Source organism: Eumetopias jubatus, unplaced genomic scaffold, assembly GCF_037043125.1.
Source record: "Eumetopias jubatus isolate StellerSeaLion01/CBP00866 unplaced genomic scaffold, mEumJub1_p1.0 scaffold_2, whole genome shotgun sequence".
NCBI lineage: Eukaryota > Metazoa > Chordata > Mammalia > Carnivora > Otariidae > Eumetopias > Eumetopias jubatus.
The window spans coordinates 101,508,685-101,536,408 of NW_028274808.1; the positions used below are offsets into that span (position 1 = coordinate 101,508,685).

General features: G+C 34.7%; 1 protein-coding gene across 2 annotated transcripts in view; it reads right to left on the bottom strand.

The window, feature by feature from the left end:
* Positions 1 to 27,724, bottom strand: part of ADAD1 (adenosine deaminase domain containing 1) — a 52,317-nt gene that overhangs the window by 21,592 nt on the left and 3,001 nt on the right. The window contains exons 3-8 of one of the 2 annotated variants that reach the window (XM_028102313.2): positions 27,030 to 27,197; positions 20,636 to 20,704; positions 16,552 to 16,677; positions 12,259 to 12,382; positions 10,186 to 10,323; positions 8,355 to 8,584 (exon numbers count right to left, since the gene is read on the bottom strand). In XM_028102313.2, the coding sequence (XP_027958114.1) occupies positions 8,355 to 8,584; positions 10,186 to 10,323; positions 12,259 to 12,382; positions 16,552 to 16,677; positions 20,636 to 20,704; positions 27,030 to 27,197 (855 nt within the window). Of the gene's footprint in view, positions 1 to 8,354; positions 8,585 to 10,185; positions 10,357 to 12,258; positions 12,383 to 16,551; positions 16,678 to 20,635; positions 20,705 to 27,029; positions 27,198 to 27,724 lie in introns of both variants that reach the window. The other variant, XM_028102312.2, reaches the window with a different exon arrangement.

Sequence of the window (27,724 nt, forward strand, 5' to 3'; positions counted from 1 at the left end):
AACACCCCCCCTCACTGAAATGGACAGATCATCTAAGCAAAGATCAACAAGGAAATAAAGACTTTAAATGACACAATGGACCAGTTGGACTTCACAGATATATTCAGAACATTCCATCCCAGAGCAACAGAATACACATTCTTCTCTAGTGCCCATGGAATATTCTCCAGAATAGATCACATCCTAGGTCACAAATCAGGTCTCAACCGGTGTACCAAAAGATTGGAATCATTCCCTGCATCTTTTCGGACCACAATGCTTTGAAACTAGAACTCAATCACAAGAGGAAAGTTGGAAAGAACTCAAATACATGGAGGCTAAAAAGCATCTGACTAAGGAATGAATGGGTCAACCAGGAAATTAAAGAAGAATTGAAAAAATCGATGGAAACAAATGAAAATGAAAACACAACTGTTCAAAAACTTTGAAATGCAGCAAAGGCAGTCCTAAGAGGAAAGTGTATAGCAATACAAGCCTTTCTCAAGAAACAAGAAAGGTCTCAAATACACAACCTAACCCTACACCTAAAGGAGCTGGAGAGAGAACAGGAAATAAAGCCTAAACCCAGCAGGAGAAGAGAAATAATAAAGATCAGAGTAGAAATCAATGAAATAGAAACCAAAAGAACAGTAGAACAGATCAACGAAACAAGGAGCTGGTTCTTTGAAAGAATTAACAAGCTTGATAAACCCCTGGCCAGACGTATCAAAAAGAAAAGAGAAATGACCCAAATCAACAAAATCACGAATGAAAGAGGCGAGATCACAACCAACACCAAAGAAATACAAACAATTATAAGAACATATTATGAGCAACTATATGCCAGCAAATTAGATAATCTGTAAGAAATGGATGCGTTCCTAGAGATGTATCAACTACCAAAACAGAACCAGGGAGAAAGAGAAAACCTGAACAGACCTATAACCACTAGAAATTGAAGCAGTCATCAAAAATCTCCCAATAAACAAAAGCCCAGGGCCAGATGGCTTCCCGGGGGAATTCTACCAAACATTTAAAGAAGAATTAATACCTATTCTTCTGAAACTGTTCCAAAAAATAGAAATGGAAGGGAAACTTCCAAACTCGTTTTATGAGGCCACCATTACCTTGATCCCCAAGCCAAAGACCCAATCAAAAAGGAGAATTACAAACCAATATCCTTGATGAACATGGATGTAAAAATTCTCACCAAAATACTAGCCCATAGGATCCAACAGTACATTAAAAGGATAATTCATCACGACCAAGTGTGATTTATCCCTGGGCTGCAAGTTTGATTCAACATCCACAAATCAATCAACTTGATACAATACATTAATAAAAGAAAGAACAAGAACCATATGATCCTCTCAATAGATGCAGAAAAAGTATTTGACAAAGTACAGCATCCTTTCTTGATCAAAACTCTTCAGAGTATAGGGTTAGAGGGTACATACCTCAATAAGATAAAAGCCATCTATGAAAAAGCCACAGTGAATATCATTCTCAATGGGGAAAAACTGAGAGCTTTCCCCCTAAGGTCAGGAACGCGGCAGGGATGTCCACTATCACACTGCTATTCAACACAGTATTACTCCTAGCCACAGCAAACAGAAAACAAATAGAAATAAAAGGCATCCGAATCGGCAAAGAAGAAGTCAAACTCTCACTCTTTGCAGGTGATATGATATTTTATGTGGAAAACCCAAAAGACTCCACCCAAAAACTGCTAGAACTCATACAGGAATTCAGTAAAGTGGCAGGATATAAAATCAATGCACACAAATCAGTGGTATTCCTATACACCAACAACAAGATAGAAGAGAGACAAATCAAGGAGTCGATCCCATTTACAATTGCACCCAAAACCGTAAGATACGTAGGAATAAATCTAACCAAAGAGGCAAAGAATCTGTACTCCGAAAACTATAAAATACTCATGAAAGAAATTGAGGAAGACACAAAGAAATGAAAAAACGTTCCATGCTCATGGATTGGAAGAACAAAGATTGTGAAAATGTCAAAGCTACCTAGAGCAATCTACACATTCAATGCAATCCCCATCAAAATACCATCCACTTTTTTCAAAGAAATGGAACAAAGAATCCTAAAATTTCTATGGAACCAGAAAAGACCCTGAATAGCCAGAGGAATGTTGAAAAAGAAAAGCAAAGCTGGCAGCATCACAATTCCAGACCTCAAGCTCTATTACAAAGCTGTAATCATCAAGACAGTATGGTACTGGCAAAAAACAGACACATAGATCAATGGAACAGAATACAGAGCCCAGAAATGGACCCTCAACTCTATGGTCAACTAATCTTTGACAAAGCGGGAAAGAATGTCCAATGGAAAAAAAAGACAGTCTGTTCAACAAATGGTGTTGGGAAAATTGGACAGCCACATGCAGAAGAATGAAACTGGAACATTTCCTTACACCACAAACAAAAATAGACTCAAAATGGATGACAGACCTAAATGTGGGACAGGAGACCATCAAAATCCTGAAGGAGAACACAGGCAACAACCTCTTCCACCTCAGCCACAGCAAGTTTTTCCTACAAACATCGCCAAAGGCAAGGGAAGCAAGGGCAAAAATGAACCACTGGGACTTAATCAAGGTAAAAAGCTTTTGCACAGCAAAAGAAACAGTCAACAAAACCAAAAGACAACTGACAGAATGGGAGAAGATATTTGCAAATGACATATCAGATAAAGGGCCAGCATCCAAAATCTATAAAGAACTTATCAAACTCAACACCCAAAGAACAAATGATCCAATCAAGAAATGGACAGAAGACATGAACAGACATTTTTCCAAAGAAGACATCCAAATGGCCAACAGACACATGAAAAAGTGCTCAACATCGCTTGGCATCAGGGAAATCCAAATCAAGACCTCAATGAGATACCACCTCATACCAGTCAGAATGGCTAAAATTAAGTCAGGAAACGACAGATGTTGGCGGGGATGCGGAGAAAGGGGAATCCTCCTACACTGTTGGTGGGAATGCAAGCTGGTGTAGCCACTCTGGAAAACAGTATGGAGGTTCCTCAAACAGTTGAAAATAGAGCTACCATACAATCCAGTAATTGCACTACTGGGTATTTACCACAAAGATACAAATGTAGGGATCCGAAGGGGTACGTGCACCCCAAAGTTTATAGCAGCAATGTCCACAATAGCCAAACTGTGGAAAGAGCCAAGATGTCCATTGACAGATGAATGGATAAAGAAGAAGTGGTATATATACACAATGGAATATTATGTAGCCATCAAAAGAAATGAGATTTTCCCATTTGCAACGACGTGGATGGAACTGGAGGGTGTTATGCTGAGTGAAATAAGCCAGTCAGAGAAAGACATGTATCATATGACCTCACTGATATGAGGAATTCTTAATCTCAGGAAACAAACAGAGTGTTGCTGGAGTGGTGGGGGGTGGGAGGGATGGGGTGCCTGGGTGATAGACATTGGGGAGGGTATGTGCTATGGTGAGCACTGTGAATTGTGCAGAACTGTTGAATCGCAGATCTGTACCTCTGAAAAAAAGGAAGAAGCTAGGAGGGGAAGAACGAAGAGGGGGTAATCAGAGGGGGTGACAAACCATGAGAGACACTGGACTCTGAAAAACAAACTGAGGGTTCTAGAGGGAAGGGGTTGGGAGGATGGGTTAGCCCGGTGAAGGGTATTAAAGAGTGCACGTTCTGCCTGGAGCACTGGGTGTTATACGCAAACAATGAATCATGGAATACTACATCAAAAACTAATGGTGTAATGTATGGTGATTAACATAACAATAAAAAATTATTTAAAAAATTAAATCTAATCAAGGACCATAGCTGACCTGACTGGACAGCTTTTTATACAGAAAAGATTCTCAGGAGCTTAATCTACCATAAGTGTAATGTAAGTCAGCAGAAATGGTTGCTGAAACAGCTATTAAAAACTGAGGCTGCATGAAGAAGAATAAAGTATATAAATAAAAAAATCAAACATTAAACAACTATGCACTGGTCCTACCATATCTGGAACATCCTAATTAGTCTGAGGCATTACATTTTACCCACACCACCGATATATCACAGAACATCCAGAGAAAACAAATCATGTTCCTGTGAAACACCAATGTGTGGCCAGGAGAAGACATAAAGGCAAGAAGCATCTTGCCTTTGTATTCATAATGCTCACTCTGTATTTTATTACATAAATGGTATCCCTGAGAATAATGCAACAGTGTACAACACCTAATATATAGTAGGGGGCTCAATAATCACTGATAAAAAAAGAATGTGAAAGATTAGATTATCAGAGAGCAATAATCAATCCTGGATGCACATTAGAATCTTGAGGGATTGGGATATTAATACCAATGCAATTCTCACATTATTTTCAAAGCTTCCTGGGTAAGCATAAAAAGCTTTGCATAAAGAATAAAATTTTTCAAGTGTTCCAGGCAAAATTTGTTTTAAGTAGAAAAATAAAAGCACTTTCAAAAACAAAGCATGCTGACCCAAATCATTTATTCATGAAATATTTACTGACCCCCTAGCACAAACTGGACTAAGATGAGTGTGGCAACGCATGTGCCTTCAAGAGTGTCAAGGTTAACAGACACAGCAGTGAGATTCTAGTACTCACTATGCTCAGACAAAGCTATCAGAGTTCAATTTAATACAAAAAGCCGCAGCATGAGAAGTTATAAAACTGGTTTTGAGTCCAGGCTCTGCCAATAGGCAAACTGAATGATTTGGGGCAAGTATTTTATTAACATTGTGAAACTATTACAGATCTAAAATATATATATATATATATATATATATAAGGGAATGAATAACAGAACCTCTTAAGGTTATCAAATATTTCCTAAAAGTCCATGAACTATGTTTAAAACAGATTCTTTCCTGAGGGTTCTAGAGGGGATGGGGTGGGGGGATGAGTTAGCCTGGTGATGGGTATTAAGGAGGGCACGTTCTGCATGGAGCACTGGGTGTTATGCACAAACAATGAATCATGGAACACTACATCAAGAACTAATGGTGTAATGTATGGTGATTAACATAACAATAAAAAATTAAAAAAAAACAGATTCTTTCAGTAGGAGGGAATCAGCAATTGGCATTCTTTATAATCCAAATTAGTTTATTAAAAGAACTAGATGGAAATACCTCTGGACAAACACTCTAGAAATATTTAGACAGATGATCTTACCATAATAGAATACCAAACTTGTAAATATACCTTAAAAAGCTTGAAAATATAAATCCAGCTGTTTTTAAGTACTTAAGCAAAGTGAATTTTCTTCCCAATATGGACTTTTTTGAAGATTTTATTAATTTGAGGGAAAGAAAGAGAGCACACGTGCATGAGCAGGGCGCAGGCCAGAGGGAGAGGGAGAGAATCTCAAGCAGATTCTGCACTGAGCACAGAGCCCCATACCGGGGCTGGATACCATAACCCTGAGATAATGACCTGAGCCAAAATCACGAGTCTGACGCTTAAATGACTAAGCCACCCAGGCACCCCTACTCTGGATTCCTTTCTATTCAAATAATAAATGTCTTTTTAATGCAAGCCTAAGACTTTTTTCCTAAAAAAGAAGGAAGACTACTACCACAAAGTGATAAAATGAACATCTAAGAACACCCACAGCATAAAATTGGCTTCTGTAAACTTTCTGAAAAGTTAAGTAAGTCTTAGAATGTAATACTCTCCCCACTGGTAACTGATCAAGTAAATAAGGTTTTTAAGAATTAAAATAAAGAACTGTAAAAGATTTCATAAAACTTTCGAGAGAACAGGATGACGTCATTATTTTCAAATAATTAGATTTAACTTATAGTGTCAGTACAGAATTAAAGGGAAGCAAATTTCAATTCTAAATAAGGAGGAATTGTTTTAAAAACTGGGGCTATTCAATTAATAGGATAGATTGGTTTTAAATCCTACACTCCACATTACTGGAGGCTTTTAAGCTAGGGTTAGATGATACTCTATCAGGAATGGCGTAAAAAGAGTTTATGTACTAAGTGAGAAGCTGTACTAGACTACTAATAAAGTTCAGTGAACTGAAGATTCTTTTGGCTCTCTAAATTTCTCTCTTTTAGTGTACAGAAACTTTAAATGAGTATTTCTCAAAGAGCCATTCTCATCATCTGTATCAGAACCACCTAGTGGTGCTTTTAAAATGTATATTCCTCTGTCTCAAAACTCCTACCCCTTCCCCCAGATACAGAATAGAGATCTTAAGAGGTCCAAAAATCTGCACTTTTACCAATAACTTAAACACATTACAATCATTTAGGTTATACCAGACAGAACACCAATTAGCTTTAGGTATGCCCCACAAAGATGCCAAGAAGGAGAACAGAAACAATTTTACAAAGTCTTATATGGTGTTTTTATTGCTACCTGGTGTTCCCCATTGTGAGGTACAAGATGACACTCAAAATGACAAGAGATATAATTTTTAAGCTCCTGTCCCAAACCACTAGCTAAATAAATACTAAATAATTTTATAAGAATCTATACTCATCCTTTTAAGAAACTAAATATAGTATGGAGTTATGTCATATAAATGACAAATTTTATAATATTTTATTCACCAAAGTCAAAGAAAGCTGTGATTCTGGAGAACGCATAGACAATTCTTAGATACTTAATAGACATTCAAGGAAAAAAAAGAGCCTTTCTTAAACGAGACTGAGATAAGTTTAAGTGCCTGAGAATGTATCAGACCTGACTAAAAGAAAACAAGCCAAAGAAATTTAGTAAGCAAATTAAATCTAAGAAATGTATCATCTACAAGAATATATATCTGGAAAAAGTAGATTTAGAAGTAATTACTTTTGAGGGTAAGAATAACTGGCATTATCATATATTACCAATGGGAATGTGATTTGGAGGGTAACTTAATAACATTTTTCAAAATTGCAAATGCATACGTCTTTGCCTGTGATTCTACTTCCAGGAATTCAACTTAGAGATAGATATACTTTTACATGTGCAAATAACAAATATAAAAAGGTCACTATAGCATTTTAGTAGCTGAAAAAATTTAGAAACAATCTAAAATTCCCTCAACCTACAAGTGGTTAAATTATGATACCTTTATACAAAGAAATACCATACAGTGAGACACAAATAATAATGAGGAAACTCTTTACATACTCGACATGGAAATATTTCCAAGATACATCATTAAATGAAAAAAGCAAGATGCAGAAAAGTATGAGCTGTATTACCTATTCATACAAAATACAAAAAGAAAAAGAGAATATTCATTTACTTCTATAAATATAAACTATCTTTGGAAAGAAAAACAACAAACTAATAACAATGAATGCCACTGAAGGAAAATGGGTGCCTGGGGACGAGGGTGGGAGGGAAAATTTTCACTGAAAACCCTTCTGAATCCTTTGAATTGTGAATCAAGTAATGCATTTTCTATACAAAGAAAATAAGCTTAATGTTAGAAAATAAATCTTTTCCTTTTTACAATTTATTAAAGCCAAACAAAAATAGCATCTTGTATACACATGGAACTGAAAAAACATTACCTTTAAGAGAAATTCCTAAGAAATGGGTATAAAATATATAAAGAACAAAAAATCAATTTAAAAAACAGAAAATATCACCACCTGAAAACAAAAATATTACCCATATGAGGGTCTCAAGCTTACACATACAATTGTTATAAAAAATTAATGGCAAGCCAAGAAGAACCAAGTAACAGTAGTATTTAAAGTATTTCACAGGGGTAAAGTTTTGCAACACTCATGGCTTTATGAAAACTATACAAATGAGCCCCCAAATTGTTTATTGACATAATGTCTGAAAAACAATTCAAATATAATTACTAGTAATACCTCCCACACCAAAGAAAAAAGTAAATTACTAATTCACATTATTTATCTTGTGTTCTAGTTACTTCCTACTCATTTGACAAACTAAAAGGATCCAGATCATAACCAAAGGTATGAAAAAGGTAGCAAAAAAACCAAATGGGCATTTAAGATTTTTCTTATTTTAAGGATTAAATATAAGCTTTTAGACTTGAGAAGTTCAAAGAAACATCTTTTTCCAAAAGAAAGGGGAAAAATTTAAATGTTGTGCAAACAAAAGTGTACATTCAAGGTATAATACATCTAACTGGCTAATTTAAAATATTAATTCTTCTCCTCATGATAAGAAGATACAAGTCATATTATGCCAAGTATGATCACAACTTACCATGAAATGAAAAGCTCAATGAAACAATGAATGTGTTTTTTTACCTTAAATAAAGGATCATGTATGCAAAATCCAATTTTATACCGATATAAAATATATTTACTTAGGGAAAGAGGCCAGGAGGTACTGAAATCCCACTTACCAACAAGTATACTGCTGATATAAACTGGCTGTATAAAGTGACTCAGCAATGCTCCCTGTACACCAAGCACTTCCCATCTTGTCAATTTGTCACTTGAGGACATACTGCTTACTCTATTAACAACATCTGCAGGACAGTAGACAGTCAGATAAATTTTGCCTTCAACAGCCACATGGAGACTCAGTTCTTCATTGGCTTCAAATGCAGATATGGAATGTGGATTAAGACGCCTAGAAAAAGGAAAGTTTTTTTCCTTTAAAAAACAAAGTATACACAATGGAATATTACTCAGCCATAAAAAAGAACAAAATCTTGCCATTTGCAATGACATGCATGGAGCTAGAGAGTATTCTGCTAAATGAAAGTCAATCAGAGAAAGACAAATACCGTATGATTTCACTCATATGTAAAATATAAGAAACAAATGAGCAAAGGAATAAAAGAGAGAGAAAGGCAAAACAAGAAACAGACTCTTAACTACAGAGAACGCACTGATGGTCACCAGAGGGGAGGTGGGCAGGGGGATGGGTGAACTAGGTAATGGGATTAAGGAGTGTGCTTGTTGTGATGAGCACCGGGTGTTGTATGGAAGTGTTAAATCACTATACCATACACCTGAAACTAGTATTACCCTGTATGTTAACTGGAATTTAAATAAAAAATCTAAAAAATAAAAAAAAAAGTTGACTAGATTCTAGAGGGGAGGGGGGTGGGGGGATGGGTTAGCCTGGTGATTGGTCTTAAAGAGGGCACGTACTGAATGGAGCACTGGGTGTTATACACAAACAATGAATCATGGAACACTACATCAAAAACTAGTGATGTAATGTATGGTGACTAATAATAATAAAAAAAGAAAAAAAAACAAAGTTGACAAAATAAAATCTATATGTACTTAAGAATTGTTTTCAAACCTAACTTGCCAGTGTACATTTAATTCTAGTAACAGAAACAGATGCAAAACTAAAGCAGGGTAGGAATGGAGTGACTTGGTTCCAAAAGATTAATACCAAAGAGAAATTAACCATATGTAGACCTTATGGCAAAGATAAATTCTTTTTACTGCCTTTATGTCCCTTAAAATCAAATGGTAACCTAATTTTTGTTCCTACCACAGTTCTTATTTTCTTTCTCTGTACGAAAATTTTTAAAAACTACAAAGAGAATGAAGAAAAAAAACTCTGACAATTTTTATTCAAGATTCTTCTCCAATAAAATGTTAAAAAATTAAATGTAAAATCATTTGTCCTGAATTTTTTCTCCAGGGAACACTCCTTGTCCTTGTTTTCAAAGGTGTAACTGGAAGAATTTGTAACAAAATATTAACCATGGTTATCTCTAGATAGTCAGACTTGCTTTCTCCTCTGTGCTTGTCTGTACTGTTTAAATTTCATGCTGATGCTACCCATTCATCAAGATAATGAAGTTTTGGCTACAATTGACCGGAAAAACAAACTGCATTTTTCTTAGCTCCTGTATTAGTATGTGAGAGTGCATAAATCCATGCTTTCCTAACATTTATGAAGCCTTAAAACTCGAAAGAAAAAAATTTTCAACAGCATAGAAAGAAAGTGGTAGAGTACATGGAAATATTTAAGTAGTAGTAGTAGATCAGATGGAGTGGAGGGGAGGAGTGAAGTAGAAATAGATCAGATTGAGTAGTAATAGATCAGATCTGATTGAGTGGCCCTCTAGCAGGCCACAAATAACACCTCAAGCCAGAGGGAGAATACGAACAGATATGAATTTACTTGTTCTATTGCTGTAGGGATTCAGAATATATGATACAGCCATCCTGATTGCTTTTAAAAACAACTTCCATGATACTTACAATTGTGACTTAATCTGAGCTGACCCTTTAGGCAACTGGTTCATATAGAGATAAATGTTGATAATCTGTTTGAGAGTGAGTAGATTAGAAGCTGGTTCTGTACAAAATATTGATTTTTCCATCATAGCAGGATTTTTGCTGTAGAAGAGTAGAAGTTGTCTATAAAAGTACCTAAAATAAAAGGATTATAACTTTATCAAGTAATAAGATTTTAAAGTAATTTATCTTAAGTGTCATATTCATATGTGTTGTGAGCAATGTCGCTCCCCATGTGGAAAGTTTTGATATTGATAAGAACTCTGAAAATAACTTTAACCTTACTTAATGAAGTGTTAAATCCTGTAAGAAGTCCTCAACTGGAGCCCAGTCTGACATGTGACCTGCCTAAAAGTGCCATTCCTGGACTACCATTCCACTCATTTCACATTTGAGTCCTCAACTGTCATATCCTGCAAAAGACCCATTTCTCTACTGATCCCTCTTTTTGTTCTCAGACAGTTCTGCTTTCAGTCTCCTACCTGGAGTGTCAAAATTCTGCCTTGCTTCTATTTTCCTTTCCCCACCAAAACAGACAAACAACAACTGTGGTTCCTGCTCCTTAGTGGTTTCAAAGGCAAAAACACAGAAGTACAAAAACAATACAATGAAGACCATAAGTTATACTAAGAAATGAAACAAATCTCCTGAAAAACTAATACTAACCACATCAGGGGACAAATACTATTTTGCTTATTAAATAAAAAACATGATTTTAGCCCTTTCATCAGAAATAGTAAGAAAATTCAGCACCAGCATATAATAGGGCCAAGCATGGGAAGAAATAAACATAAAAGAGGTAATTTTAAAGAGGTCAAATAATTCAATAAGTACCAACGAGGATTAGAGGACAACGACTTGCATTACCTTCATGGATTTCTGAAAAACTTTCCTTTCCTTTTAAGATTATAGGATTCTTTCCTTATAGAGACATGTATTTAAGTTTTTCAGGCAAAATAATGTCTAAATTTGTTTTAAAATACTCTACCAAAGAAAATACCATCAACAAAAAGTGAGGATGCATAGGTTAAATAAGAACAGCAGAATGCTGATAACTAGATACGCTGATAATTAGGTATGATCATTGGATACTGGTATCAGAATGCTGATTAACTGAATGATAGAATTCATTATCCTAGTCTAACTTGTGTTTGAAAATTTCCATAAAAAAGTTTTATAAAAAGTAAGCTCAATGGCCTAACAGAACCCAAATCTGGTGGATTCTGGAGAAGAAAACAAATTTCTCACTTTTCATATGAAGGATCTTCTAAGGAGTAACATTCCTGGCTTCTCTCTCCTACCTGCTATTTACTCCTTTTGTAAGGAGCAGAGTGACTACTGAAGAATTTGGGAAAAGAAACTAGGTATGCTCACTTCAGCCCTTTTCTCTCTCTTTGAGATCTGCCAGCCTGTACAAACTTACAGTTATAAAACAAACAAGTCAGGAGGATGAGAAGTATAACACAGGGAATAGAATCAGTAATACTGTGATAACATCATATGGTGACAGATGGTGACTACACTTACCATGGTGGTGAGTGTAGTGAGTGTTGAACATTAACATGTATAACACTGCATGTCAACTATACTTTAATTAAAAAAAAAAGAATACAATATCTACATTCTGCTATATAGTAAACTTTGCATAGACCTCATAAATGGAAGCTTACTGGTTTCCGGCAATGTCTTTGGGTAAGTATGACTAGTTTGGGGGGGTGAATATTACCAAGCCTACTTGGTCCAGATATAAAGCTATATATTCCAATTACTTTGATCAGTAATAAAGATAGTATATTTAAAAAAGTTGTAGAACTCTTAAAACTGAGTTCATAAGGTCTTGATAATAGAGGCCACTAAAATCCACAGATTATGGACACTGCAGTTACTGTAAGCTTTTCAAAAATGACATGGAAAGACTGTCATATCCATGGCTCAATGATCAGTAAAATTCCATTTGTAAATAAAGATACCGATAGGTGGTTACTTTGGGCTGAAAGCATTAATATTTGGTGGCATTAAATATACATGTTACCTTACCTAAGGAGAGACCTTCTTGCTGTAACAACAGCATGAGTGTCATGTAACACTCTTCCATTTGGCTTAATGCACTGGCTGTAATTGTATTCACCTGTGCCTATAGCTACAACTTCATGCTGTCCAGCTGAAAGGAAAAGGTTAACAGTAGCAGGTTATTTTGACCTTCTTCTTGCCTATGTTCAACCTCTACCTTGCCATTTTTAAAATTACTTATATTGACCAAAAAGATGGAAAAATTTCACGGTTCCAAATAAGAGTTTTAGGAACCAATTTTTTTAATAGTTCAATAGCATTTTAATAAAAAAGTTATTTTATAATAGTTCATTTAAAATTTTGCCACAATCAATAAAATCATCAGATATCCTTAGTTTTCAAACATGCATTTATTTCTTCTACATCTAGATATGTTTGGCTTACTAGAGACTTCATTTGCCATTCCACTTCTGCCTTAAAGTTATCTGTAGTGGCTCTATTTTTTTCTTAATCCACTCAAATTCTCTACAAATCAAAGTTTCTCTGTTCTACTGACACTGCTCTTTTAAAGATTTTTTATTTATTTGAGAGAGTGTGTGTGCACGAGCAGGGGGGAGGAGCAGAGGGAGAAGCAGACTCCTAACTGAGCAGAGAGCCCCGCGTCGGGCTCCCTCTCCCACTCCCCCTGCTTGTGTTCCCTCTCTCACTATGTCTCTCTGTGTCAAAGAAATAAAATAATAAAATCAGGCTTCCCACTGAACAGGGAGCCTGATGCGGGTCTCGATGCGGGGCTCAATCCCAGGACCCCAAGATCATGACCTAAGCCGGAGGTAGATGCTTAACTGACTGAGCCCCCCAGCACCCCTAAAACTGCTTTTTTAAAGAGAAAAGCACCTTATTCTTTTTCTAATAGTTTTGCTCCATTTACTTTTTGCTGTACCCCATTCGAGATTTCCTTATACAATTCTTTTCTCCTTTCACATCCTATGAGGCCTTTCTATAGTGTAGTCACTAAGCTCATTGCTCTTTTTTCTCTAGAATATGCTCCTCTTGTTTTTTCTTTTACTTCCATGTTGATGATTTCAGAAAATCTGTAATTTTAGACTCTCAAACAAAGTTCCAGGTGCTAAAGTAGATGCTAGGAATAAAATGTTGAGCAAGACATGCCCTCATGAAGCTTCTAATAGGAGACAGAAAAAGACTAAACAAACCACAAACTGTGATATGTGCGTTAAAGGAAAAAAAAATATGGGGCCAATGTAAAGAATAATGGGGGGAAGGTTACCTCATGCAAACTAGCTGCAGAATCTCTCTTTATAAAATTGAAATTTAAGTTTCAGTAAGAAGAGTGAGCAGCATGAGTGAGGTACAGGGTATTGCAGTCAAAAGAAAGAGCTTGTGCAGACCCTGGGCAAAGAGAGACCAGTATAGCTGCTCCAGGAAAGAGTGAAGGGAATGGCATAAGATGAGTTTAGAAAATGAGGCATCATAAACCATGCTAAGGAGTCTGTGGATTTTACCCAGGAGCTATGATGAAGCTACTGAGGGTAAGGGAGTGAAAAACCATACTGGGATACATTTTAAGTTCACTCCTTTATGTGGAGAATGCTATAAGTCCAAGAAGCTGAAGACATAATGACTTAAGACTTGAGTAATGAAGGGTGGTTGGAAAAGAATAATCAGATCTGAGAGTTTGGAGACATAATAAAACTTAGAGATAAATTTTAGGGTATTAGGGAAAGGACTTAGCCTTTTCGTCTGTCTGAGCAACTGGGAAAATGCCATTTACTGAGATGGAGAAAGCTGGAGGAGGAATAAAATTAGATGGGAAAAACAAAAAGTTCCATTATCACAAATGTAGCTGCTCTAGTAAGGAGGGGATGGTGATGGTAAAAGTATATAGTGTCAGTGTAAGTTCTGGAATGGAGATGTAAAGTTCTGAGTTATAAATACTCAGTTTCTATTTCAACTCTGTAACTCGACCTGCCATGTTTCAGGGAGATGCTAGTTTGATAAGGCAGGAAAAAGAGGGGATAACCAAAAGAAGCAATGCATCAAGATGTGAGAGGGAATGGAACCAAAATTTAAGTGAAGGGATTAGCTATAAGAGGAAAGATCCTTCTTCCACTCACAGTAGAGAAAATGAGCACAAATGCAAGGAATTACATAGATTTGGTGGTAGAGAACAGAAGGAAGTTTGGATTTGACAGCTTCTTACAGACACAATTAAAAATTATGAGGCATGGCCATTAGTTGAAAGCAAGGTTGGAAGAGAGGATATAGGATATTTGAGGACAAACGAAAGTATGAAATGGACATTTCAGGGAATGTGATCAACCCTACTGGAGACACAGGCTGGCTGGGCAGTGAGGAATACCCATTTGAGGTTTCTAATACATTTTAAGTATGTACTGATTGTGTGAGTCACTCCAGGAATATGTACTTGATTTTACTCAGTCTTTCCCCACCCCACATTCACAACCGTATTTCTAAAACCAGATTTATTACTTTCATCCATGCTATGCACACAACTTCACATCAGCTTCCACATTCCAGTGTATATGGAAACACCGTTCTCTATGTGAACTTGAAATGTTGTTTTATTCATCTCATTTCATCTATCATTTGTTGTCACTTTCATCTTATCACATCAATTTCTTTTTTTTTTTTTAAGATTTTATTTATTGACAGAGAGAGACACAGCGAGAGAGGGAACACAAGCAGGGGGAGTGGAGAGGGAGAAGCAGGCTTCCCGCAGAGCGGGGAGCCTGATGCGGGGCTCGATCCCAGGACCCTGGGATCATGACCTGAGCTGAAGGCAGATGCTTAACGACTGAGCCACCCAGATGCCCCTTATCACATCAATTTCTAAAAAAATATTTTCTTTCCCTGTTCATTCATGTCTATCTCAACTCTAACATAAGCAGCTCCATCACAGTCACCTAAGTTATGATTCCCTAATTCAGGCCCAATCCTCGTAGTATTTAAAAAAAAAAAAAATGTTGGCAATTATTGCTTAAACATCAACTTACTTTAATCATTACAAATGGGTAATTTAAGCTTTTCCTAAATGCCAAGTACTGTGCCAAATATTTTATTTATATTATCACATCTAATCCTAGTAACTCCATGAAGTAGAGATTTCTATTTTTAAGAAGTTAGAAGAAAACCGAAGCAGAGATGTTAAGTATATAACATGCCCAAAGTCATTTAAGTAGCAGAGCTAAGTCTCCTGCTGTTCCCAACAATTAGAGTACTGTATCAATCCCTGACCAAAAGTCTTTCACCACTTACTATCTATCTCATTAAATCCAACTTCTGACTGGATTTTAAATGACTGCATAATCTGGTAACATCTTATCAACCTAAGTATATTCTGTATTACCCCTGTATATATATACTTGTCTGCACTAGTAATAAATTTCTCATTGTTCCATAAAGTTTTCTCACTGCTGCTTTCTTCCTTTATGTCTTTTTCTCTCCAAAAATGTCCTTTCCTCTATTTATCCAAGTCTTATTAACACTTAAAGTTTAGTACCCAAAGATTTTAACTCTATCAGTTCTCTACTATCTATGATCAGTTCTCTATCTATGAATTTTCATGCATTTTTGGATTACAGAAAATAATTTTATATATAGGTATCTGTATATAGATATATATATAGTTTTATATATAAACATATCTATGGACATAGATATAGATTTTATATATAGATATCCATATCTATGTATATCTTCTCTCCCCACCTAAATTATAAAAACTCCTTAAGAATAGGAACCAAATCTCAAATTTGTTTTATATCATCTCTAATATCTTACTCGGAAATGAATATAAAATCCTAGTACTTTTAATTAATGATCAACCTAGAACACTAAAGGGTAAATAAAAGATAAAATGTAGTTGGAATCATATCATAATACCCACAAGAAAAAAAAACACAGTTTCATGATTTTTCATATTGTAATCCTTTCTTACTTAAAAGAGAAAATTTGTTCATTTTTATCTAGACCTTCTCAATGTTTGTTACAATGAAAATTAGATTTCAGGTTGGTAGTAGTTCCAACAGAGTTATTGTTTAAAATGTTAGTCATTTTACCATTCTGCAGTTCTCTATTAGTTTCTGGTTAGTATACTTTAATTTTGAGAGCCTTTGTATTTAATGATCTACGCCCACTAGAAAAGGCCACTTCAAATCAATCAATGCAACACCGTTGTAAAAAGGGTCAAAGATAGTTAAAATACTACTATATATAGCTCAAATGATTAGGATATTTAATAGTTGTTCTACAAACCAACACATCCCAAATATTTGGACTTACCTCTTTCAATTATAAAAGCAGCCAAGGAATTGCTACATTTCAGATATTCTGAATGATTAGAAATTAGTTGATTAAATGTTTCTTTAACAATCTGTGAAATCTTTGCATACTGAATATATCTCCCTTCTGGAAAAAAATTAAATGGAATATGAATTTGAAGACATGGTACTTTCTCCCAGAGGCCTCTATTATTCCTATTATATAACATTACAATTGAGTAAGTTTGTAATTTATAGATATGGGAGAGCAAATTATAATTTATGTCACGATTGATATTTTAAAGCATTCAATCTAAAAAAAGACTATATTATTGAGCTTTATGGAAAACTCCAGAGCTTAAAGTTTAGATTCTTGGATAAGGCCCTGGCCATTTGTCGCTTTGTGTATCCCTACTGGAGAACCACTGTTCTAGAGAATGAGAGGTTGCAGAATCACCTAATATAGTGTTTTTCAAAGGTTAATTGTAAGCCACTGATAGTTCCTGATGTTTCATGATGGCTGCTAAGTAGTCTATCAAGTGGTTTGCAGTCCATTTCATATTTTTAGAGGAAAAAAAGCAATGAAACAACTTTGTTGTCATCATTATATGAATAACTATAATTTTCACAGAAATCATTTTTACCTACTTAATAATCATTACAATAAAAAAAGCACACAAATGATACAAGTATGATGTTAACAATCTCAGCTAACATTCTGCTAATGGGACACAATGCATTTCAGTTAGGCCACTTACATGCTTTTGTTTATTTGTTAAACTTTAATTTTTCTCTGTTAATATTGTTAATGCTCTCTTCTTGGCAAAAACAAATTCACATGATCAGGAATAATGTGAACAATCACAAAATTAATTGCACAATGAAGCTCTGAGAGAAAAAAGAATGAATAGCTATATTCTTCTATCTCATCACAAAGCATATAATGTGGAGGTGCCAATTATTACTATAACTGCATACTAACACATATTTAACTTAAGTTGGTACAACAAAACCAATGTGTGGTGTATAAATTAGTCTTTGGTCCTTACGTAGTAAAAATACGAGAAGTACTCAGCAACTTGGCTCTGCATATCACCAAAAACTCACGATACAGAAGAAGCAGTATCCATTTAATGATATTTAACTTTTTTTAAGATTTTATTTGAGAGGGAGAGAGAGAGAGCACAAGAGAGCACAAGACGGGGGAGGGTTGGAGGGGAAAGCAGACTCCCCGCTGAGTGGGAAGCCTGATGCAGGGATCCATCCCGGGATCTGGGACCATGACCTGAGCTGGGATGGCAGAAGCTTAACTGAAGGAGCCACCCAGGCACCCCAAATTTAACTTTTTTTTCACTGAAACAGCAGTATAAAAATATACATTCAGAAGTTCCCCCACCAAATGCAGGCAATGTTACCAGTTTCTAATAGAAATTTTGAGAATCTACAAATATATATAACTTCAAAAAACAAAAACTGGCTCATGCTAAAATGCACCTTCTGCATTTACTTGATCTTGGACATCACTCAAGGGTAGACATTAGTATTACCTCATCCTTCTTAATGAGTCCATAGAATGAATGTACCATAATTTGTTTGATCATGTCATATATAGTTAGCAAGTACTGTGTTATGATATAGAGTAGAAAAACACACAGAGATTAGTATAGAACAAGAATTGTGTATGGGGCGGAGCGCCTGGGTGGCTCAGTTGTCAAGCGTCTGCCTTCGGCTCAGGTCAGCTTCTCCCTCTCCTGCTCCCCCTGCTTGTGCTCCCTCTCTCGCTGTGTCTCTCTGTGTCAAATAAATAAAATAAATAAAATAAAATAATTGTGTATGGGGCAAAAAAATATTCTGCTACACATTTAAAGGTTGCTCTTAAATATCATAAAGTACATCTGGGACTTAACAACATACCAGTATACCTCTTGATCTTAATTCAGTGTTGAAGAAATAATATTGTGAATATAACCAAGTCTCAGTTACTAAATGTATCTCTTATTACCAATGCATGTAAAAAAATAAAAAGCAAGTGCAACACCATTTTCCTTATACATACACCCTGGCTATTAAGGAAATAAAATATTCTCCCAAATTACTGAAAATTAAGGATAAGATAAAAATGTGACATTCATAATGCCATTTAACACCATTTCTTTGATTTCGAGTAGCAAATTTCAAGTGATCTTCAGTATCATGGGTAATCTGAACCTATCTTCAGAGCCAAAATATCACTTTCTAAAATTTTTATTTATTTGTTTAATTTTTAGGGGGGGGAAGGAAGTACAAAGGGAAGAAAGAGAGAATCTTAAGCAGACTCCACGCTCAGCATGCAGCCCAATGCGGGGCTCCATCTCACAACCTGGAGATCATGACCCGAGCCAAAATCAAGAGTCAGAACCTGAATGGACTAAGCCACCCAAGCACCCCAAAATAATTGCTATTTTTTAAAAAGATTTTATTTATTTATTTAATTGACACAGAGAGAAAGAGACAGCGAGAGAGGGAACACAAGCAGGGGGAGTGGAAGAGGGAGAAGCAGGCCCCCTGCCGAGCAGGGAGCCAGATGCAGGGCTCAATCCCAGGACCCTGGGATCCTGACCTGAGCCGAAGGCAGTCACTTAACCAACTGAACCACCCAGGTACCCCAATAATTGCTATTTTTAATGAAATATGGTCCAGTTAGAAATAGAACAAAGCAGACAGGCTGTGAAATAGTGATACACTCTATAACTGGCCCAACAGGATATGTTTGGGAAATTACTGTGGGTCTCAAATCTTTTTTCTTCAAAGGCAACAACATCCAACTCCTATGTTTACCCATAAGCTTGAAGGATGAGGTTGGCTCTCCATTTTCTGACAACCTGACTCCTGTCTGAGCCTACTAAACTTGACTCTAATCATGTATTCCTTTAAACATACTGTTAACCACATCTTTCTTCCTCGCAGACTGATCTGTTTTCTCAGGGTAATATTAATCCATATTGTTGGTCACTGACCAAGATTCTGTCTTACTATTCATTGAAATTGCCCACAGAGGCTGAAAAGACAGACTAGAGCCCTCTCCCATAGTCAGGGATGATTATTGCTGGATTCATCCCTCACTTCCCTTCTTTTCATCAATTCTTATGACTGTTAGATCAAATTACTGTATTAAACTTTGGTGAATTTTGCCATTTGAATAGGACTATTTTCCCTGGTCTGGGCCTTTTACTCCAAACAAGGCTCACAAATGTGCACAGTTTTTCTCTGTTTTAGAAAGATAATGTAAATTAAAAAATAAATGGACAAACCAAGTCTGAATAGGCATAAAGTTGGTTTTCAAACCCTAATCTCCAGACCTTTCCAGAGAAAGAAAGGCTCATTTCCATTTTAATTCTATAAGTATTCTAAACTTTGAAGTCTGAAGTGTTAACTATACGTAAGCCATGTAGAAATAATTTCCTGATTTTCAGAGGATTCATAATCTGATAGGAAAAGTATACAAATACCACCACACAATGTCGAATATGACAAAGTGTTATAATAAAAGGTTACTATTTAGGAAGCATCTACTGGCACTGATTTAAGTATTTTACATGTATGAATTCATTTAATCCTCATAATTACACTATGAGATAATTATTGTTACAGCCATTTTATAGATGAAAAAATTAAGGTACATGGAGAAGTAGCTGATTGTAGACCATACAATTAGTAACTGCAATTGTAGTTGTAGTTTTCTTGAGCTTGAGCGACAAATAACTGCCATTAAAAGTAAATAGATTTAACATAAATGTCCCAACCATTAAGCACCAGAAAGCCATCGGTTTTCATTGATGACAAGCCTACTAAAGCAAAGCATCCTCAAAAAAAGCAGCTATATGAAACTGATGAACCACCTCCTTATAGAAAAAAAGCCATTTCTTCAATCTTTCCTCTCCCTTCCTTATTTCTCTTTTTTAGCACAGTACAAAAGGAAATTCTCCTCCTTGTAGAAGTGTGACAGGTTTGAATGATAACATACTAATGTATATTTTCATACCTAAGCATATTTTAATTATATGTTGAATTATAATTTTTTAATGGGTTATTCTTCTAAAAAAGAACATCATAAAGGATTTTCCTACCATAATGTACTTTTGAGACATATACTGGTTCAGGTGAAACAAAAGGCTCTGCAGGGATAGGAGGAGGACCTGTAAAAAAACAAAAACAACATAAAGAAACATGAAACTTCAATGTTCCAAAGAACAGGTATTTTACTATTCTATAATCAACAGCAATCTTAGAATGATTATTTTTTCTGTATAGTTCTGCCAACTCTAGGCCATCAAATTACCCATTAGTTCAGCCTTGATAAATGTCTTTTCTATACTAAAATTATACAGTTAGGGATTTCCTGACTTTATGCTGCTATATGGTTTGTGCTGTCATAGATGCCACATTCCAAAAAGCATTTAGAATGAAACCTTGTTTTAAATGCTCATGAACAATTTTCTATTTACAGTAATACTATGCAAAATACTTAAAATTAACGTATCAAAATTCAACAAGTAAAAGTTATGATTTTTTCCTAGGGGGATACTACATTCAAGGTTTTCAAAGCTTTTAGTCTCATTCTTTGCAATGGCTTTCCAAATTAGATCCCGAGTTAGGGAATCCAGGAAAAACAAAAAAAGAACATGACATTAAACCAAAAAAACAAAACAAAACAAAAAAACAGAAAAGTTTAAATGCAGAGTTTCCAAGAGCAAAGGTTCAACTAAATTAGTATCTTTCAAGAATCATTCATAAGAACAAACGAAGCAAAAAATACTGCTCTTCCAGACTTAATTCTGAGTAAGACAAAATACCGACTGAATACATTAGAATTAGCAAGGAAAGACTGGCAATGTCATCTGTGGCTCATGTTAGTTAAACAAAGGCTAACTATAATGAGATATATACACTCTGGACTTTAAGCAGAACTTTAAAAACTCAGAGAAAGATGGATTTTTTCCATTTACTCAAGAGAGTTGGGCTCAGGTAGAATGAAAACCAAAAATATTAAATCCTGTTCATCAAGCACAAATAATTTCAATAAAGAAAATATGACTGCACAAGTTGGCCTGCATTTTAAAGCACCATGTACAAATAGGCAAAATAATCTTGAAAAAGAACAAAGTTGAAGGACTCACACTTCCTATTTCAAAACTTAATACAAAGTGACAATAAATCAAAACAGTATGGTAATAGCATAAAGACAGATACATAGACCAATGGGATAGAAAACACAGAAATAAATTCTCAACGTATTTTCTCAAATGATTCTTGACAAGGGGGCCAGCATCATTCATTCAAAGGGGGAAAGGGCAGTCTTTTCAATAAATGATGCTGGAAAAACCAGATATCCACATGCAAAAGATTGAAGATGGACCCCTACCTAACCCCATATACAAAAATTAACTCAAAATGCATCAAACACCCAAACATAATGGTGAAAATCATGAAACACTTAGAAGAAAACAGAAGAAAAGCTTGATGATGACACCGGATTTGGCAGTAATTGCCTGGATAGGACACTAAAAGAGGCAACAAAGAAAAAATTGCAACTTCATCAAAATTAAATACTTTGGTGAATCAAAAACCACTACTGAGTAAAAATGCAAATCACAAAAAGGGAGAAAATATTGGCGAATCACATATTTAATAAGGGCCTGATATCCAGAATACAAAGTAGCCTTCTCCTTACCTGAGGGGATTAGTTCCACCACAGATAATACCAAACCCTATATATATGTTTTTTCCTATACGTATGTCCTAATGATAAAATTTAATTTAGAAATTAGGCACAATAAGAGATTAACAATTATAGAATAACATACATAGTGTAATAAAAATTATATGAACATAGTCTCACTCTCTCTCAAAATATATTATTGTACTGTACTCACCCTTCTTGTAGTGATGTGAGATTTTAAAATGTGATGAGATGAAGTGAATGGCATAGGCACTGTGACAGTGTTAGGCTACTATTACCTTCTGATATGTCAGAAGGAGGATAAGCTACTTCCAGACCACAGCTGACCACAGGTAACTGAAGCCGTGGAAAGTGAAACCGTGAGTAAGGAAGGAATTACTGTAGAGAGGACTCTTAAGACTCAACAAAAAAACCCCAATAATCCCTCTCAAAAATGGGGAAAGGAATTATCACATTTCTCTGAAGATATACAAATGGCACATGAGAAAATGCTCACCATTATTTATCAATAGGAAAATGCAAGTCAAAGTCACAATGAGATGCCACATCATACCCTGCAGAATGGCTACTATAAAAAAAAAACAAACAAACAAGTGTTGGTGAGGATGTGGAAAAACTGGAACCCTTGTGCACTATAAGTAAGAATGTAAAATGGTGTAGCCATTATGGAAAACAATATGGCAGTTCTTAAAAAAATTAAATATAAAATTACCAAATGATCCAGCAATTCCACTTCTGGGTATGAAACCCAAAGAATTGAAACCAGAATGTCATAGCTATCTGTACACCCACATTAATAGCGGCATTATTCACAATAGCCAAAAGTTGAAGCAATCCAAGTAACCATCAATGGATGAATGGATAAACAAAATGTGGTATATACATAAAATAGAATATTATTCAATCTTAAAAAAGAAGGAAATTCTGGCACATGCTGCAATGTAGATAAACTTTAAGGACATTATAAGTAAAAAAAGCCAGCCATAAAAAGACAAATACTATATGATTCCACTTTGCAATACCTATAGTCAAATTCATACAGACAGAAAGTAGAATGGTAATTGCCAGGAACTTGGTGTGAGGGGGGAGAGGGGAAGATGAGGAATAATTGTTTAATGGGTATAGAATTTCAGTTTTTGCAAGATGAAAAGAGTTCTGGATATTGGATACACAACATAGTGAATGTACTTCACACTAAACTGTACATTTAAAATGGTTAAGATATTAAAATTTGTTTTATATATATGCATTACAAAATTCTATTTGACTACACTAAGAACTTTTTAAATGATTTTTTAAAAAGGAGTACTGAAATAAACTTAGAACAACATTTTTTTTCTAAGATTTTATTTATTTGACAGAGAGACACAGCAAGAGAGGGAACACAAGCAGGGGGAGTGGGAGAGGGAGAAGCAGACTTTCCGCCCGATGCGGGGCTTGATCCCAGGACCCTGAGCCGAAGGCAGACACTTAACAACTGAGCCACCCAGGTGCCCCTAGAACCAGATTCTTAAATCACTGTGTCAAAAAGTGTTAGATTTTCTGGGTGCCTGGCTGGCTCAGTCAATAGAGCATGCAACTCAATCTCAGGGTCACTGAGTTCATGCCCCATGTTGGGCATGGAGCTTACTTCAAATAAAAATTAAAAAAAAAAATTTTTTTTTAAAGTGTTAAGATTTTCAAAACTTAAAGTATCATTAATAACACTATCCTTGAAAAAACTAGAGCAAGAAGCTTTGTATGATTAAAAAAATAAGATTATACTTTAAAAACATGTACAAAATATGAAAAGATATACATGGAAAATAATTTTGATGAGTTCAAAATTTTGAAAAAATTAAAAAGTTTTTTAGGTTTTATGTTATAAATGAACAGATCAGAAAAACTGATATAAAGCTCACAGCAAAGAAAAGAAATACTCAGCTCTTATCTTCCATATCCCTTCACAAGAAAAATAAATCTTTAAACTCAGCTGTTTAGGACATTTTAAAGAATGTAAGGAAAAAGGTGACCTAATTGAATTATTAAATTATTACTAGGCTCTGTGAGAAGAAAAAATACATTATTAAAAAAACCTTTAATCATAATTAAGGTACTATTGGTGACTTTTGAGGAAACAATGGTGAATATAAAAAGGGGTATCAGTGGAGATGGGGAAGTGCTACCTTGATTTTCACAGAGAAGGTAAAAGATAGATATTTAGAAACTAAAAACTGTAGCCCACCAGGCAAAACATTTGTTAGCCCTAGATAAGCATTTTAAAGACCCTTAGGGAAAAAGTATTTATCATTAGAAGCCAATCATAAACATCCTTTTCTGACAATTAAATTAGATGCTTGGGAAATTCTGTAGATATGTTTTAATGTAATTTCAACAAAGCATTTTAGTTTCTTGAGGGTAGAGGACAGATCTTACTTGATTTTTGATTCCCAATACCTACCACAGTCCTTGGAACACAGCACATCCTGAAAATATAGATTTACTGATTCTAGCATGCTACAGTTGGAAGGAACCTGGGAAAATATTGCTGGGGATATACCTAGGTGGGTCAATAGCTGATAAAATAATCACATATAAAGAATTCCCATTAATATACTGAAGGAATGCCTTAAGAATATTATTTGTCACCGATTCTGCATTTCACATTAATTTGTTAAAGACTCTGGAAGGGCAAAGGCATATCTATAAAAGAAATAAATCACTCATCACACTAAACTCCAGGTGAGTAGGATTTGTTCACCCAGAGGATAAATCAGTGTGAGACTGAATAAATGAATGATGAACAAATATGAATATTAGTAAAGATAGCGAAATTATCAAGTGATAAAATCAAAACTCAAAATTATCAAAATTGAATTCATATCAAAGAGAAATTTCTAGGTTAAAATCGGTACAGACCCTCCAAATATTTAAAAGAAAAAACAATGAAAACATTATCCACAGGACAAAAGGAAAAAAAAAACCATAACATGACACTTACCATTCATAATAAATGCAAATGTTAAATTTTTTATTGAAATATTCTTTATGTCAAAAAAATCTAATTTTTAAATGTTATTTTATTATGTTATGTTAATCACCATATAATACATCATTAGTTTTTGATGTAGTGATCCACGATTCATTGTTTACATATAACAACCAATTTTATGCAAAGAAAATTATTAAAAGCAAAACAGGATAAAGATATTAAACAAACACAAAAGGTAACTAAAAGTAGCACTGTGAGAATTAAAAAAAATTTCAAGACCCAAAACATACATAACATATATAAAATATGCAAGATTAAAAAGAAATAACTTTATACTGATTTTAAAAATTTCTTATACTCTCTAACAAAATGAAATCACTGCATCATTGCTTTTTATAGGCCAAATAACATGTAAGAATCAAAGTATTTCAATAAAATAAAGATAATGACATTTATATTGCCAGCATATATAAGATAAAATCACACCTAACCCTGAAAAATTAATCTGAAAAATAGTGAACAGAAAATAACATGAAAATTAACAAAATACTTTCCTAAGTACTTAATATATGACAAACTATTTGAAAACAATGAAAAAAACTACACATCAAAACTTACATGTAGCAAAATAAATCATTTTTAATTACTAAATAATGGTTTTAAACAAAAATAAAAGGCCATCAAATAAGAGTTAAACTTAAAGAACAAAATGAGCTTAAGTATTACAAAAGAAAAAATGAATAGACTAAAAACAAAAAAAGCAATAGTATAATAAAAGTGATGATTTGAGTTTAAAAAGAACGAATTTATCGTCGCTGCTTAAATCAAATTTGTTTTTTTAAAGTTAACTTATTTATGGATAAACCTAAATGTAATCTACCATTAAGTGACCACTGACAAAAACTGCTTATTATATGCTACCACATATATAAAATGGTAACATATTCCTCAAACTGATTAATATTTAATAAGAGTTACTAATCATTTTATTACAAATTATTCACCAAGCACTGGTTGAGAGCTTTGCATGCATTATTTATTTAATCCTAAGAACAGCCATAGGGGGTAGTTACTATCAAGAGTCACCATTTTTTATTACTTATTACTTTTTTAATGTCCCCATGTTTTAAAAGATGAAACAGGTTTAGAAAGCAAATAACTTGCCTATCCACGGTCAATATTTCAACCTGAGCAATCTGATTCTGGAGTTTAATTAACCTAATTTGCTATGTTGCTTTAGGCCATTATTTTCTCAAGTAGCTTTACCATTACTGAATTTAATATAGATAGGCAAACTTCACAAAAATTGCATTTAAAAACTCTAAGCATTAAATGCACAGTATTAAGAGCATAATAAGAATCTAATAAATTACAGAGAAAATCAAGTTTCTAGATGTGAAGCTATTGAGAATCTGACAAATTGTGAGACAATTCAGTCAACATGTTTATAGCTTATGGTGCTGAAACATACAAGAGCATTTTTTTTTATATAAAACTAATTTTTTTATTTTGCTATTTTTATTTTAAATTCCAGTACAATATACAGTATTATATTAACTTCAGGTGTACCATATAGTGTTCAACAATTCCATACATTACTCAGTACTCATCACCATAAGTGTACTTTTAATCCCCTATACGAGAGCATTTTAACTAATATCAACATGTCAGCAATCAGATAGCAATGGAAGGAAATAAATTCTGCTACTTCTATCTTGCAGTTGCCATGTAACTCTTCATTAAATCCTTCAGGTGATTCCTTCTGGAAAAAGATACATTTTAAAAATACTTTATAATCAAGAGTATTTACCTGCTGCTTCTAACATTCTTGGTTCAGGTTCATCCAATTGTAGAAGCTCATCGAGAGCTAATTTCGCTGCATTGGATCTAGACTCCTTTTTATTTTGTCCCAGTCCAGTCTTATATTGAATACCATCCACCACAGCACAAAAAGCAAAATATGGTCCCATAACATTACCTTGAAAAAGAAGTCAGAAGGAATGCTGCAATAATTCACAGTATGATCTTGCAAATGACATTTGATAGAGAAAAATATCCCAGTATAAAAATTGTGGAAAACGATCTTGGCCTATCAGTTTTGTGTTTTGTTTTTTAGAGCCAATGCAGGTTAAAAGTAAATCTGGGTGAGCCCCTGAACTTGTTCTGAGGAACCTATCAAGCAGCCAGGTTAGCTCCAGATTCAGCATGAACAGTAGGGACAGCTTTAGAGTACAGATCATACATGGAGCAACAGTGTCTTGTATAATGAAGCCTGGCAATAGTAAGCAACCAGATACCTACTGAATGACCAATAAGAGGTAAAATGTGGAGCCTCTGGCAATAGCTCTCTCTTTCTGAAACTCAATACCAATAAAGTTGAATTTCTCCCATCTTCTGAGTGCTCTGATACTCTTATGTAAGTTCCAGAATAAAAGGGATCCCTTTGCAGAAATCTTGTGAACCTATCAGGGAGTTATGGTTAGCAATTCACACCACCACAGCCTT